At 39.8% G+C, this 14,020-nt stretch overlaps 1 protein-coding gene across 1 annotated transcript; it reads right to left on the minus strand.

Moving 5' to 3' along the window:
• Positions 1 to 481: 481 nt before the first annotated feature.
• On the minus strand, positions 482 to 13,461 carry LOC121371592 (1,25-dihydroxyvitamin D(3) 24-hydroxylase, mitochondrial-like). Its single transcript, XM_041497597.1, has 9 exons — positions 11,778 to 13,461; positions 8,042 to 8,232; positions 7,293 to 7,496; positions 5,766 to 5,917; positions 3,850 to 4,016; positions 2,600 to 2,678; positions 1,999 to 2,164; positions 1,547 to 1,590; positions 482 to 1,223 (listed from the first exon to the last, which is right to left on the minus strand). The coding sequence occupies exons 1-9, from the start codon at positions 12,185 to 12,187 to the stop codon at positions 1,107 to 1,109; spliced, it is 1,530 nt and encodes a 509-aa protein (XP_041353531.1). The 5' UTR covers positions 12,188 to 13,461; the 3' UTR covers positions 482 to 1,106.
• Between the last annotated feature and the right edge of the window lie 559 nt (positions 13,462 to 14,020).

Raw genomic sequence — 14,020 nt, forward strand, 5'->3', positions numbered from 1 at the left:
AGGGTATGTGTCCCCCATGCAGGCAAAGGTACATACAAAACTTCACGGGCCTGCTGATATTAATAAAAATATTATACACTAAGGCTACACACACACACACAGCGAAAGAATTGTGGTCATGCGAGGATCTACAGTTCTGCTTCCCTCGCTCTGATAATCTTACCACACGTAAAGACCTCACACACAGACGCACACACACACACACACACAAACACACACACACAAATCTCACTTTCACTCACACACACACACACACACACACACACACAGAGAGAGAGGCTGCGCTCTCAGCTCTCTCTCTGCACGTAAAGACCTATGACCTGACCTGACACAGAGACATACACAAACACACCTCTCTCTCTTTCACTCACTCACTCTCTCTCTCTCTCTCTCTCTCTCTCTCTCTCTCTCTCTCTCTCTCTCTCTCTCTCTCTCTCTCTCTCTCTCTCTCTCTCTCTCTCTCTCTCTCTCTCTCTCTCTCTCTCTCTCTCTCTCTCTCTCTACTCTACTCTACTCTACTCTACTCTCTACTCTCGACAATAACTACATTTATATTAAACACATAATACCCGTAGTTTAAAAAGAAAGTGAAAGATAAATCTCGAAGGTGAGAAAGGAAAAGGAACAGTAACATCACTACATTACCAAAACGTAAAAACCTCGTGATGCGCGGTCGGTCTTGGATCGATCCCCGTCAGTGGGCCCATTAGACTATTTCATAAAAAAAGATCCCTTTCTACTAATGGAAAAATGTAGTGGGTTTCCTTTCTAAGACTATATGTCAAAATTACCAGATGTTTAACATCCAATAGCCGATTATTTATAAATCAATGTGCTCTAGTGGTGTTGTTAAACTAAACAAACAAAGTCCCGTACACAACACGCTCTGTAGGAAATTACAGTATTTCCGTGTGTCAGTGTTCACTGCATTTAAAGATATACAAATGTACAAAAAATAAATGAGGTTATTATTTATATAACCCCATACCTAACGTAACATAAGTAGGGGCAGTGGAACTGTACTTAGTAGGGGTGTAATACTGCATGTACCCCACTCCCGTAATGTTCGGCCATGCTATATTTCATGAGTATTCCACACACAAGTATTATGATTCCCGATCAACGAGGCGAACGTTTATTGGTTCAGACGGTTGAAGAAGAAGTGCCGTTTTCAAAACCACAGGATCCATCGTGACGGGTTGAATGCAATATCGAGCAACCATCTGCAAAAGAAACAATTAGTTTGCATTAAAATGCATCCCTCTAATGTTCAGCATAAATTATTTGTAAATCTTATAACATTAACCCCACTACATCCCATAAAATAAAAACTTCATCCATCAAAAATAGAAACACACACGAACGCGCACGCACGCACGCACGCACGCACACATCCCACTTGCTGTTGGTTCCAGTTTGATATATCTCTTTGGCCCTCATTTTGTTAATTTTATCATTGTAAAAATAAGATCCAAATAGCTTTTTGTGTCACAAAAATAACATTTATTTACAAGCGTCAAAGTGGTAAATTTGACAAATCTATTACCTGTGCGATTAACACCTGCATTTCTAACTCTGACAGGCGACGTCCTGCAAATAAATTAATATATATATATATATAATTACGAACATCAGATAACATTTAATTCTATTATTGGGATTAGCTGATAATAATTTTCACCTTTTCTGGATGAGAAATGTGTTTCACTTTTGCATGCATTGCTAGGACAGCGTGGATAAACTGCGGCCTGACGGCAGCAGAAGGCTAAAAGTAATGGTTGACTAAATCGTCTTTATGTGAGATATCTACACCTCTATACTTTTATTTATTTATTTACAAAGCAAAATTGTATGCCTCCTTTGGTATTTTTATTGGAGACGCATGCGAGGGTAAATACGATTTTCATTTTTGCTTTCTTTAATTTTTCTTTCAAACATTATATTAAGCAGCAGTAACCCTTACTCCATATCTACTTGTTATCCAATTGGCATACAAACCTATACACATCCTGACCCCGTGTCCAAAGGGTAGAAATGCAAAGCGATTCATTTTATCTTGCTCTTTGAGATTACCACGTAACCATCGTTCCGGACGAAACGACTCGGGGTCATCATACAAAGATGGCAGACGACCAAGCACGTATAGTGACGCAGTTACGGTTTTCTGCAGAAATAGATAAATCAAAATCTCTCATATATCGACCATAAACTGTTCGTTCTGTTTGTGTACGTCCATATGCATTGGGGCATATTTTAAATACTGTAAATACCATCTATAAACTTCAGTCTTTAAGATAATTTCTGAACGTTTATTTCAATCTAATGAATTGTTTTTAAATTCTGAGATTGTTTATATCCATGGAAGGTTTCGAATAATTTAATAAATATAAATTAACAGTAACTTCTGAGAAATACAATTCTGAATATATTGTTAAATACAATCTTTGACAAAAAAATCATTGATTTAAAACATATTTTATTGCGTATACGGTAAATATACAAAAGGATTGGGCACAAGTTATCCAACGTGTCCTGATGTAACAGTCAATTTCATAGCTTTGTTCGTTATATATAACATACTAGTGTATATATACTTTACCTCTGCAGGGATGTGATATCCCAGGATGGTCATGTCCTTCTGGAGAACTCGATTAATATTGTTTCCAATCGGGTAAAGTCTGTGGTGACAAGAATATTAAATCATGTATAATCGATCTATCGATTGTTTTCACTGTAAATAGATTCAAATGGCTATTGAAAACACTTTTCAATGAATATTATACTTAAAGTTAAGGGTTTTTTTTAATCGTGATCAATAAAAGGAAGGAAGGAAGGAAATGTTTTATTTAACGACGCACTCAACACATTTTATTTACGGTTATATGGCGTCACACAGATATTGAGGAAGCCTGCTGTTGCCTCTTCATGGGCTACTCTTTAGATTAGCAGCAAGGGATCTTTTATATGCACCCTTCCATAGACAGGTTAACACATACCACGGCCTTTGATATACCAGTCATGGTGCACTGGCTGGAGCGAGAAACTGCCCAATGGACCCACTGACAGAGATCGATCCCAAGCCGACCGCGCATCAAGCGAGTGCTTTACCACTGGGCTACGTCTCGCCCCTCGTGATCAATAAATAATTAAATTTCTGTTACATTCATTACAACGTAACGTCATCCGATTGGTCCAGACGTAGCAACGGGAGTTTGTTCATTTTTCGATGAACGTAAAAATTACGTCGTCAGGGAACGTCACATGTTATGACGTCATTTTATATGGGCAAGTTGTCTTAATGAGCGTTATTGTTTATGGATAAAAAATAATTCAAAATAAAGTATGACGTTTTAGTGTTATTATTAGCATGTATGATTCAAATTTAATTATAACTATTGTCTGTTATTTCTTTTACGTTCATCTGGGTATGAACAAATAAAATCATCCGCAAACTTATGTGAGAACGGCTTCGCCGATTCACACAGTTTGCGGATGATTGTTTTTTGTTCATACCCCGATGAACGTAAAAGAAATAACAGACAATCCTTAAGTGAATATTACTATCGATACAGTGACGTGTACTATGTACGAGGCTAAACGCAGTGTATTTATTTTATTAATAATGTTACCTATAATTAATTTTGTTTATAATAAAAAAAATACATAATTTGGTAGAAATTAAACATACATTGTAATATAAGAAATTTCCCAAAGTGTATTGGTATCACTATGAATTACAAACTAATGTTGTTGGGTTTTTTTAAAAGAAGAAAAAACTCCACCCCGAAACAAAAACAAACAAGAGACATAAATCTATTTAATAAAAAAAACCTAGATATTAAGTATCACCTGAGCGTCTCTTTAATGACGGCCTTCAAGTATGGCATGTTTTGTAGCTGGGCAGCACTGGGGAATTCTCCTTCCGGTACGACGCCGGTCACCTCGTCGTACAGTTTCTGCTGGACGCGTGTATTTCTTGACAGTTCATACAGGATCATCTGCACGACGTTCGACGTCTGCCACACAACAAATAAAATAAGATTTACATGTATGTTACGACGTATGGTGTACAGCAGTTCTGAATATTACCTTCAGGGTAGCTTTCATTATTTTTATTGCAAAGCTTAAATATTCTTTCTTTCTTTTCTGTTTCAAAATAAATGTCAAATCAATTAATCTATATTTAGATATACTTATAGTATTTAATGGTAGAGATACAATCTCTATGTGTCATATTACATATAAAATAAAATAAATGTATGTTTACACTACTTCATTTTTAAATTCCTTTAGTTCTTGTTGTTTCCTGGCTAGTTCATCCTTTTCGCTTTACACTTTGCTGTATATTACTTTACAATGTGCTCGTTTAGATTCATTTTATCCATCCAATCTTGGGAGTGGCAGACCTACAGATGAAGTAGAAAGGATGTATGGTATTCAGAAGTGGCAGTCCTCATAATAGTTGTCACAAGTCAAATGTATTTTGTAAATTATTATTATTATTTTTTGTATTGAGCTACATTGTCACTGTTCACTTTGTCAGTATGTTTTGTGTAGCTGAGGCAATGTAGCATTAGAAGTCAGAAATAGCTTGGTGTATAATTATTGACAGCCTTGTGCGTTACTATTAATGCAATAGAACAATAGAGCTGTAGCTTGGCTTGTAGTTGTTGAGAATGACTGTAGAGTGTGGGTATGAAATACTGTGTGGTGCATGCTTTGGGAGCTTGGGTGTGAGTAGTTTTGGTGAATAAAAGCAGTGTGGTGTAGTGTACTGGTCACTGGTAACACATTCTTTGGTAGAGACGTTTGGAAAAATATATTGGAACGAGATATGTGGGTGTACATTAAAAGCTGGTATAAGAGCGTGAGTAGAATCATGTGTATATGTTTTACATTAAGCTGAAATAGGTAAAGCTTGTAAAATATGTGATATGAGATAAATGTTGGTTTGTGGATCTTTATGTATTTAAACATTGTATGCATATTATGAGTTTGTGTAAACAAGAAAGGAATGGATTATTAATTGAATGTATTAATAACTGAACTAGTTTATGAGCGTGTAATACATGTATGTATGTATGTGAACTAGTACTGGGTATGTGGTTAAATATGGATGTGGTACAATGTAGTGATTTCAATAATCTTTTGTTGTAGTTTTTATGCTACGTGAGATGTGCCCCAGGTGCGGTGGAAGTTATAACAAGAGGTGCGTCACGGAGTCAGGGCTGTCTTTCGTGATGTTGAGGGGTCTCTTAGTTCGTAAGAGATGATGCAATGGAAAACTGGATGGAGAGCTGACAGAGGTGGTGAATTCGGTGTTTGGTGTATCTAAGTAGATACTAGGTGCTCCGTGGACTGAGAACTGGTTACTTGTGTAATAACATGACTTTGCAACTTGTGTGATTCATTGATAGTTTGTTGGTGGACTATTATGCAATATTATGTGACGACATAATATTGTAAACTATTGTTGTGAATTGGGTGTGAATGGTATGCGGGAATGAATGATTGTGTTAAATATGAAATCGATGGGTGGTATGAAAGGGTATGGTGTGTTATATTTGTGAATATTTATGAGATTATAGTAAATTAAAATTATTGTTTATATCCTGAATTATGTTGTTCTTCATAGTTGCTAGTACGTGGAAGTAGCCATATTATCAGAACTTTGTTTTTACTCTTCTTGTACAGAGAAACGATTTTGAAAAATATTTATGTTTTCTTTTTGAAATTATAGAAAGGCATCATAACTTGAACCATACCGTATCAACACTCCCGATCATTAATTCCGTGACATTGGCGTAAATCTCTTGAGGGGTCAACGTGTGTTCAGATAAAATATATTCCAAGAAGCCAAGCTCTTCGTTTTCTTCTTCTTTCAGCATTTCAAGTTTCTCATCGACACATTTCCTGGCTGAAAGTAAATAGTTTGTCTTGGATATTATTGCCCATATGGTTAAAAATATCTTGATACATATCAAAGTGATACGTCCCATTAAAATGCCAAGAGGGAAGTAACACTTTTGACATCACACGATGACGTCATCGATTGGCGCACTACAACCTCACGGGAACATCAACGAAACGAGATGAGTGATATGAATTAAGATCGATTATGGGTAATAAATAGGATATTAAACTCGCTACCATTTCGTATCATGTTTATGTCCCTCGTGAAATAATTTTCATTGTCACTCGTTAAACTTAAAGCTCGTGACAAATGAAAATTGTTTCACTCAGGACATAAACATAATACGAAATGGAAGCTCGTCTAATATCATATAATTATTACATGGATTTGTTATGTAATAAAAACATATGTAGCCCAAGCCTGTAGTATGGTAGGTTATAGGATCGATCGCTGTTAGTGAACAGATATACATAATTAATTTGTTTGCATTTCTAGCAGAGCAAGACGACAAGTATATCAAAGGTCGTAGTATGTACTGGCATGTTTGCATACAAATATCGAGCAGTGATATATTTTACAGCCAGTCCAGCTTACATCCAGTATTGCATGAAAACTAATTGAAATAGCTCAGAAACAACGAGTTGTCACGGAGTGCATGTTCCTGGTCATTTTTATGTTGCTCGGGATTTATTCATTAACAACTCGCAAGACCAAGTGTCATGTTCTCGATAACGCACACACACTGGACTAAATAGTGAGTAGACGTTTTTACTTGAAATTTGTCTACTGGTAGTTGTTCATGGACTGTATGTATTAAAATATCGATATGACAAATACAGAATATTAAACGTCACGGATGCCCATGCGTTGAAGTCCTTGGTATAAATCGGTGTATCGAAAGCCGTGGTATGTACATGTGAAAGACGCTTTTGTATCCCATACGCTCATTTTAGCTAATAACAATTTATAAGAAGGATATACTATTTATAACATATTACATCTGTGAAAACAGTTTATGACAAATCACATTTAAGGAAGGAAATATTTTATTTAACGACGCACTCAACACATTTTATTTACGGTTATATGGCGTCAGACATATGGTTACGGAAAACACGGATATTGAGAGAGGAAACCCGCTGTCGTCACTTCATGGGCTACTCTTCGATTAGCAGCAAGGGATCTTTTATATGCACCATCCCAATGGGTAGTACATACCACGACCTTTGATATACCAATCGTGTAGCACTTTACCACTGGTCTACGTCCCACCCTCACATTTAAGGATTGCTTTAGTATTTCAATTGTCACTGTCCATCCAGAGCCCGTGTATAGTCTAATAAATGTTTGTATATGGCTGGTTAGTATCTATACCTACCAACACGGAATAGTGTGTCCATTGTAGATTTGAAGTCGTTCCACCTCTTCGGGAGAAAGACCTTTGCGAACCATGGCGGGAAGAAGAGAACATTAGCAGTTGCGTGGAACATGTGATGCGCTGCTTCGATGAAGCTTTTCAGTTCTGGATCAGGATTTTCAGACAGGCACCCCATACGTCTGCCATAGAGCAACGTGGACACGGCTGAAACAGAGACAACCTTCACGATTACAGCATCATTGCACAGTAATATTACTAGTTCTTAATGGACTAGTCATTGACATATATACGTAATATGGTATCTAGTCATCGATGGTCCTGTGTCCCGTTCCACGAAGCGATCTTAGCACTAAGATCACTTTTAGTAGTTAACTACCTCATGCACTTAAGGTGATGTTAGCGCTAAGATTGCTTCGTATTGCTTCTAGGATCGATCCCCGTCGATGGCCCATTGAGGTATTTCTCGTTCCAGCCAACGCTCTACGACTGGTATATCAAAGGCTTTGGTATGTACTATCCTGTCTGTGGGATGGTGCATATAAAAGATACCTTGCTGCATCCTCTGATGACTACGAGTCAGAATTACCAATGTTTGACATCCAATAGCCGATGATTAATTAATCAATGTGCTCTAGTGGTGTCGTATAAACGTAATATAATAGCTGGTCCCCAATGTTGGGTGCAAAGCAGTACTTTATATTTACTAGCCAGTTGGCTAATAGATGAAAAATAATCATTGCAAGCCTCACATTCTAGCGCCCAGTGGAAGAGTTCTGTGTTTAATCCGGTGATACGGTTGTCCTCTGTCCGTACGTGTTCCAGTCTATCCAAGAAGTCACGTGACACTTCGTTGAAGTCTGGAACGTACTTCTCAACGTGTTTGATGTTGAGCATTCGTCGATTGAGCACACGTCGCATACGAGCCCAGTCCTCGTCTTTACTAAGGTAAGAAAAACAAAAACAAGAACACATACCACATGTTAGTTATCTCATTACTTATATTGTAATTAAATTTACGTGAGCAAATTTGACATTTTTATATCCCATCTTTCCCCCTTGTAACGTTTTGTAACTACATGTATTTACTTTATAAATAAACATCACTTATATGTGTTGATAATGTTAAGTAACACTGAGACAAACACCCCTCCCTCCATAGAGCAATACAAATGAACGTGAGATTAGTGAATTTTGGAGTGGATGAAAAAAAACCCAACTCGCACAGTATGTTACTGTTAGTATATTCATCTGACACTTACTTATTAAGTATTTGACGTGCCTATATACAATTACGGTTCAAGCATGCTACCCTGGGGACACAGTCCAGTCTAAACACACATGGATGGATTGTAAATAAATAAATGTTTGTCTTATCCCAGTCATGTTTCACTCAAGTTGTATGTCATAGCTAGTTCGAGGTCCCCCATTCCTATCCTGTTTCATTTAAACTATGGCATAGCTAGTTGGAAGTCCCCCACCGCTATCCTGTCTCACTTGAACTGTATGTCATAGCTAGCTCGATGTCCCCCATCCCTATAATGTATCAATTTAGCTAGCTCGAGGTCCCCCCATCCCCATCCTATTTCACTTGAACTGTATGTCATAGCCAGTTCGAGCCCCCCCCCCCCCCCATTCCGTTCCTGTTTCACCTGAACTATATGCCATAGCTAGCTCGAGGTCCCCCATCCCTATCCTGTCTCAACTGAACTATATGTCATAGCTAGCTCGAGGCCCCCCATCCCTATCCTGTCTCAACTGAACTATATGTCATAGCTAGCTCGAGGTCCCCCATCCCTATCCTGTCTCACTTTAGCTAGCTCGAGGTCCCTCATCCCTATCCTGTTTCACTTGAACTGTATGTCATAGCTAGCTCGAGATGCCCCATCTCTATTCTGTTTCACTTGAACTGTATGTCATAGCTAGCTCGAGGTGCCCCATCTCTATTCTGTTTCACTTGAACTGTATGTCATAGCTAGCTCGAGGTCCCCCATCTCTATTCTGTTTCACTTGAACTGTATGTCATAGCTAGCTCGAGGTCCCTCATCCCTATCCTGTTTCACTTGAACTGTATGTCATAGCTAGCTCGAGATGCCCCATCTCTATTCTGTTTCACTTGAACTGTATGTCATAGCTAGCTCGAGGTGCCCCATCTCTATTCTGTTTCACTTGAACTGTATGTCATAGCTAGCTCGAGGTGCCCCATCTCTATTCTGTTTCACTTGAACTGTATGTCATAGCTAGCTCGAGGTGCCCCATCTCTATTCTGTTTCACTTGAACTGTGTGTCATAGCTAGCTCGAGGTCCCTCATCCCTATCCTGTTTTACTTCAACTATATGCCATAGCTAGCTCGAGGTCCCCATCCCTATCCTGTCTCACTTTAGCTAGCTCGAGGTCCACCATCCCATCCTGTTTTACTTCAACTATATGCCATAGCTAGCTCGAGGTCCCCCATCCCTATCCTGTTTCACTTCAACTATATGCCATAGCTAGCTCGAGGTCCCCATCCCTATCCTGTCTCACTTTAGCTAGCTCGAGGTCCACCATCCCATCCTGTTTTACTTCAACTATATGCCATAGCTAGCTCGAGGTCCCCCATCCCTATCCTGTTTCACTTGAACTATATGTCATAGCTAGCTCGAGGTCCCCATCCCTATCCTGTCTCACTTTAGCTAGCTCGAGGTCCACCATCCCATCCTGTTTCACTTGAACTGTATGTCATAGCTAGCTCGAGGTCCCCCCCCTCCACCCCCATCACCATCCTCCATCACTTGAACTGTATGTCATAGCCAGCTCGAGGTCCTCCCATCACCATCCTGTTTCACTTAAATTGTATGTCATAGCCAGCTCGAGGTCCCCCATCCCTGTTATGTCTCACTTTAGCTAGCTCGATGTCCTCCATCCCTATCCTGTTTCACTTAAACTGTATGTTATAGCTAGCTCGATGTCCTCCATCCCTATCCTGTTTCACTTAAACTATAGCATAGTTAGCTCGATGTACTCCATCTCCATCCTGTCTCACTTGAACTGTATGCCATAGCTAGGTCGATGTCCCCCATCCCTATCCTGTCTCACTTGTACTGTATGTCATAGCTAGCTCGAGGTCCCCCATCCCTATCCTGTCTCACTTGTACTGTATGTCATAGCTAGCTCGAGGTCCCCCATCCCTATCCTGTCTCACTTGTACTGTATGTCATAGCTAGCTCGAGGTCCCCCATCCCTATCCTGTCTCACTTGTACTGTATGTCATAGCTAGCTCGAGGTCCCCCATCCCTATCCTGTTTCACTTGAACTGTATGTCATAGCTAGCTCGGGGTCCCCCATCTCTATCCTGTTTCACTTGTACTGTATGTCATAGCTAGCTCGAGGTCCCCCATCTCTATCCTGTTTCACTTGAACTGTATGTCATAGCTAGCTCGAGGTCCCCCATCTCTATCCTGTTTCACTTGAACTGTATGTCATAGCTAGCTCGAGGTCCCCCATCTCTATCCTGTTTCACTTGAACTGTATGTCATAGCTAGCTCGAGGTGCCCCATCTCTATCCTGTCTCACTTGAACTGTATGTCATAGCTAGCTCGAGGTCCCCCATCTCTATCCTGTCTCACTTGAACTGTATGTCATAGCTAGCTCGAGGTCCCCCATCTCTATCCTGTTTCACTTGAACTGTATGTCATAGCTAGCTCGAGGTCCCCCATCTCTATCCTGTCTCACTTGAACTGTATGTCATAGCTAGCTCGAGGTCCCCCATCCCTATCCTGTCTTATTTGAACTGTATGTCATAGCTAGCTCGATGTCCCCCATCTCCATCCTGTCTCACTTGAACTGTATGTCATAGCTAGCTCGAGGTCCCCCATCCCTATCCTGTTTCACTTGAACTGTATGTCATAGCTAGCTCGAGGTGCCCCATCTCTATCCTGTCTCACTTGAACTGTATGTCATAGCTAGCTCGAGGTCCCCCATCCCTATCCTGTCTTATTTGAACTGTATGTCATAGCTAGCTCGATGTCCCCCATCTCCATCCTGTCTCACTTGAACTGTATGTCATAGCTAGCTCGAGATCCGCCATCCCTATCCTGTCTCACTCGAACTGTATGTCATAGCTAGCTCGATGTCCCCCATCTCCATCCTGTCTCACTTGAACTGTATGTCATAGCTAGCTCGAGATCCGCCATCCCTATCCTGTCTCACTTGAACTGTATGTCATAGCTAGCTCGATGTCCCCCATCTCTATCCTGTTTCACTTGAACTGTATGTCATAGCTAGCTCGAGGTCCCCCATCTCCATCCTGTCTCACTTGAACTGTATGTCATAGCTAGCTCGAGATGCCCCATCCCTATCCTGTCTCACTTGAACTGTACGTCATAGCTAGCTCGAGGCCCCCCATGCCTATACTGTTTCACTTAACCTAGCTCGAGTGTCACCCTCCCAGTCATGTTTCACTAAAGCTATATGTCATAATAATTAATATCATGCTGTACAATACTCACGCAATTAATATACCAGAAGCTTCTCCAGAGTCGATTCTATGTTGAATAAAGGCCGGGATGTCGGTCCTGTTGGGGTACTTTCCGTCTTGTCGCAGCAACTGCTCGAGCGCATCTACGTCGGTGATGCAGACCATGTCGAAAGAACCCGTCTTTTCCCTGAAGATCGGGCCGAGCATTTCATGTCGATCCCGCATGAGAATATGAAGTTTGTTAATACTTTGGACAGCCTCCAGAAAATTGCCAATGAAAGGATAGCCTTTTTTGTGTGGAATTTCATTAAACGGTCGTGGATATTTTGCATCTAATGCAGTAGATGCTGGCTCAGTCGAAGCGTAACGAAAACAGCCTAAGCAAACGGTTTGCTGATACAATATGCTGTGGAAAATATTATGTCTCAAACCAGCTGCCATAGTTATTGCTCGGGTCAGTTTTTCCAGGTCAGCCACGCCGGTAGATACTAGTCGTAACCTAGAGAAAAGTCTGAGGTGCACGTAATGTAGGCAAGGTCTAGCAGAAGTCTTTGATTACTTCCGTGTTAACGATAATTCAGTATTCAGCCATGGATATCAACGTTTCACAAAAGACCAACAATGACAATACATGTACCCTTTATTCCTTTGATATCGCCGATCTATTTATTATCGAAGAGGTCGTGTTATCAGTATTTTTCACCATATTGAAAAAAGCACCTTTTTAAAGTTGTAATTTCGCCACTGTCCCATAATAGTGTTTATTAATGCAAAACACAAGTTTCACAATCACATTTTTAATACTCATGTTTTCGTTACCAACTCTGACGTCATATAACCGTAAATAAAATGTGTTGAGTGCGTCGTTAAATAAAACATTTTTTTTTTTTTCGTTATCAACATACTAGTATATATGTATTATTAATATACTGGTACCATTTATATATCGCCTGTCCTTTTTTTTTTTTATCTTTCCTTTTTTTTTATCATGATCATCATCACAACCATTATGATGATCATCATTATAACGATGATTATCATCGTCGTCGTCTTTTTAGTTTATTATAATTTGAGATACACCTGAACAGTTCTGGAGCGGAAAACTCTCAATACATTCACTTCGAAGTGGCTCACATTACCAGGCGGGTGTTCAGGCATTTTAGCAGGGGAGGGGGTGGGTCTAGACTGTAGCGAGCGAAGTTTATGGGGGGGGGGGGGTGTTCAGTGGTAGCTCCAGAAAATCCATTTGGGGGGGGGGGGGGCAGTGACATGAGGTGGAATGCCAAGGGAACTTCGGATGGGGATCGTAAAAAAAGAAGAAAATTAATATATAATAAAATTATAACTACCACAAAATTTAGGGGGCCCAGGCCCCTGGAGAGCCCCCTAGATCCGCCTCTGCAGGTTAAGTCATGTTCCCCTGAATAATATGTTTGAGCACACGCCTGAGTACATTTTTAATATTTAAATTGTAGAGTTATCCCCCAACCTAACACCTTTCCCAGCTGCGTGTTTATCAAAAGTATTGGTATGTGCTGAACTGTTTATGGGAAACTGCATATATAGATGATCATTTGCTGCTACACCATTGTATCCTATGTGGCAGCAGCAGGTTTCCTATCTCATTTTCTAGACCAAGTGTCAAATATATGTATGTCAAAAAGTTTGCTTTGTTTAACGACACCACTAGAACACATCGGCTATTGGATGTCAAACATATATGGTCATTTTGACACAGTCATAGAGAGGAAACCCGCTACATCTTTCCATTAGTGCATTTATATGCACCATCCCACAGACAGGATAGCACATACCACGGCCTTTGATATACCAGTCGTGGTGCACTGGCTGGAACAAGAAATAGCCCAATGGGCCCACCGATGGGGATCGAAATGCCAATTAATCATTTTTTTATTACACATTTCAGCCATTTACAAAATACACAGTCGGTTTGACACTAGTGCACAGAAACATTTCCACAATTATATATTTATATATAATATTGTATTTCGAATTGTGGCTTTGTTTTTAGCAGATATAGGCAAGTATTAAAAATAATGGGCGCTGTTAGCATGGCAAGTGAAAGATGAATCTCAAACGTGATAAAGAAAAAGAGACGATGTATTAAGTAAATAAATAAATAATAATAAAATAAATAAATAATAATCTATTTGAAGTGTTGTTCTCTGTACATACCGAACAGAACTCAGTCCGCAACCCCTGCGCGTGCTGTAACCTAACCGTGGTGCAGGGGTGTAACATTCTCTTTGAGAA

Source organism: Gigantopelta aegis, chromosome 4, assembly GCF_016097555.1.
Source record: "Gigantopelta aegis isolate Gae_Host chromosome 4, Gae_host_genome, whole genome shotgun sequence".
NCBI classification, from domain to species: domain Eukaryota; kingdom Metazoa; phylum Mollusca; class Gastropoda; order Neomphalida; family Peltospiridae; genus Gigantopelta; species Gigantopelta aegis.

Excerpts from the sequence above, each read along its gene's own strand:
- LOC121371592 (XM_041497597.1), bottom strand. The coding sequence starts at position 12,187 with ATGGCAGCTGGTTTGAGACATAATATTTTCCACAGCATATTGTATCAG. Across the intron at positions 8,233-11,777 it reads GCTTCTGGTATATTAATTGC|TAAAGACGAGGACTGGGCTC; the intron begins GTGAGTATTGTA and ends TTCTTACCTTAG. Across the intron at positions 5,918-7,292 it reads GGACACACTATTCCGTGTTG|CCAGGAAATGTGTCGATGAG; the intron begins GTAGGTATAGAT and ends ATTTACTTTCAG.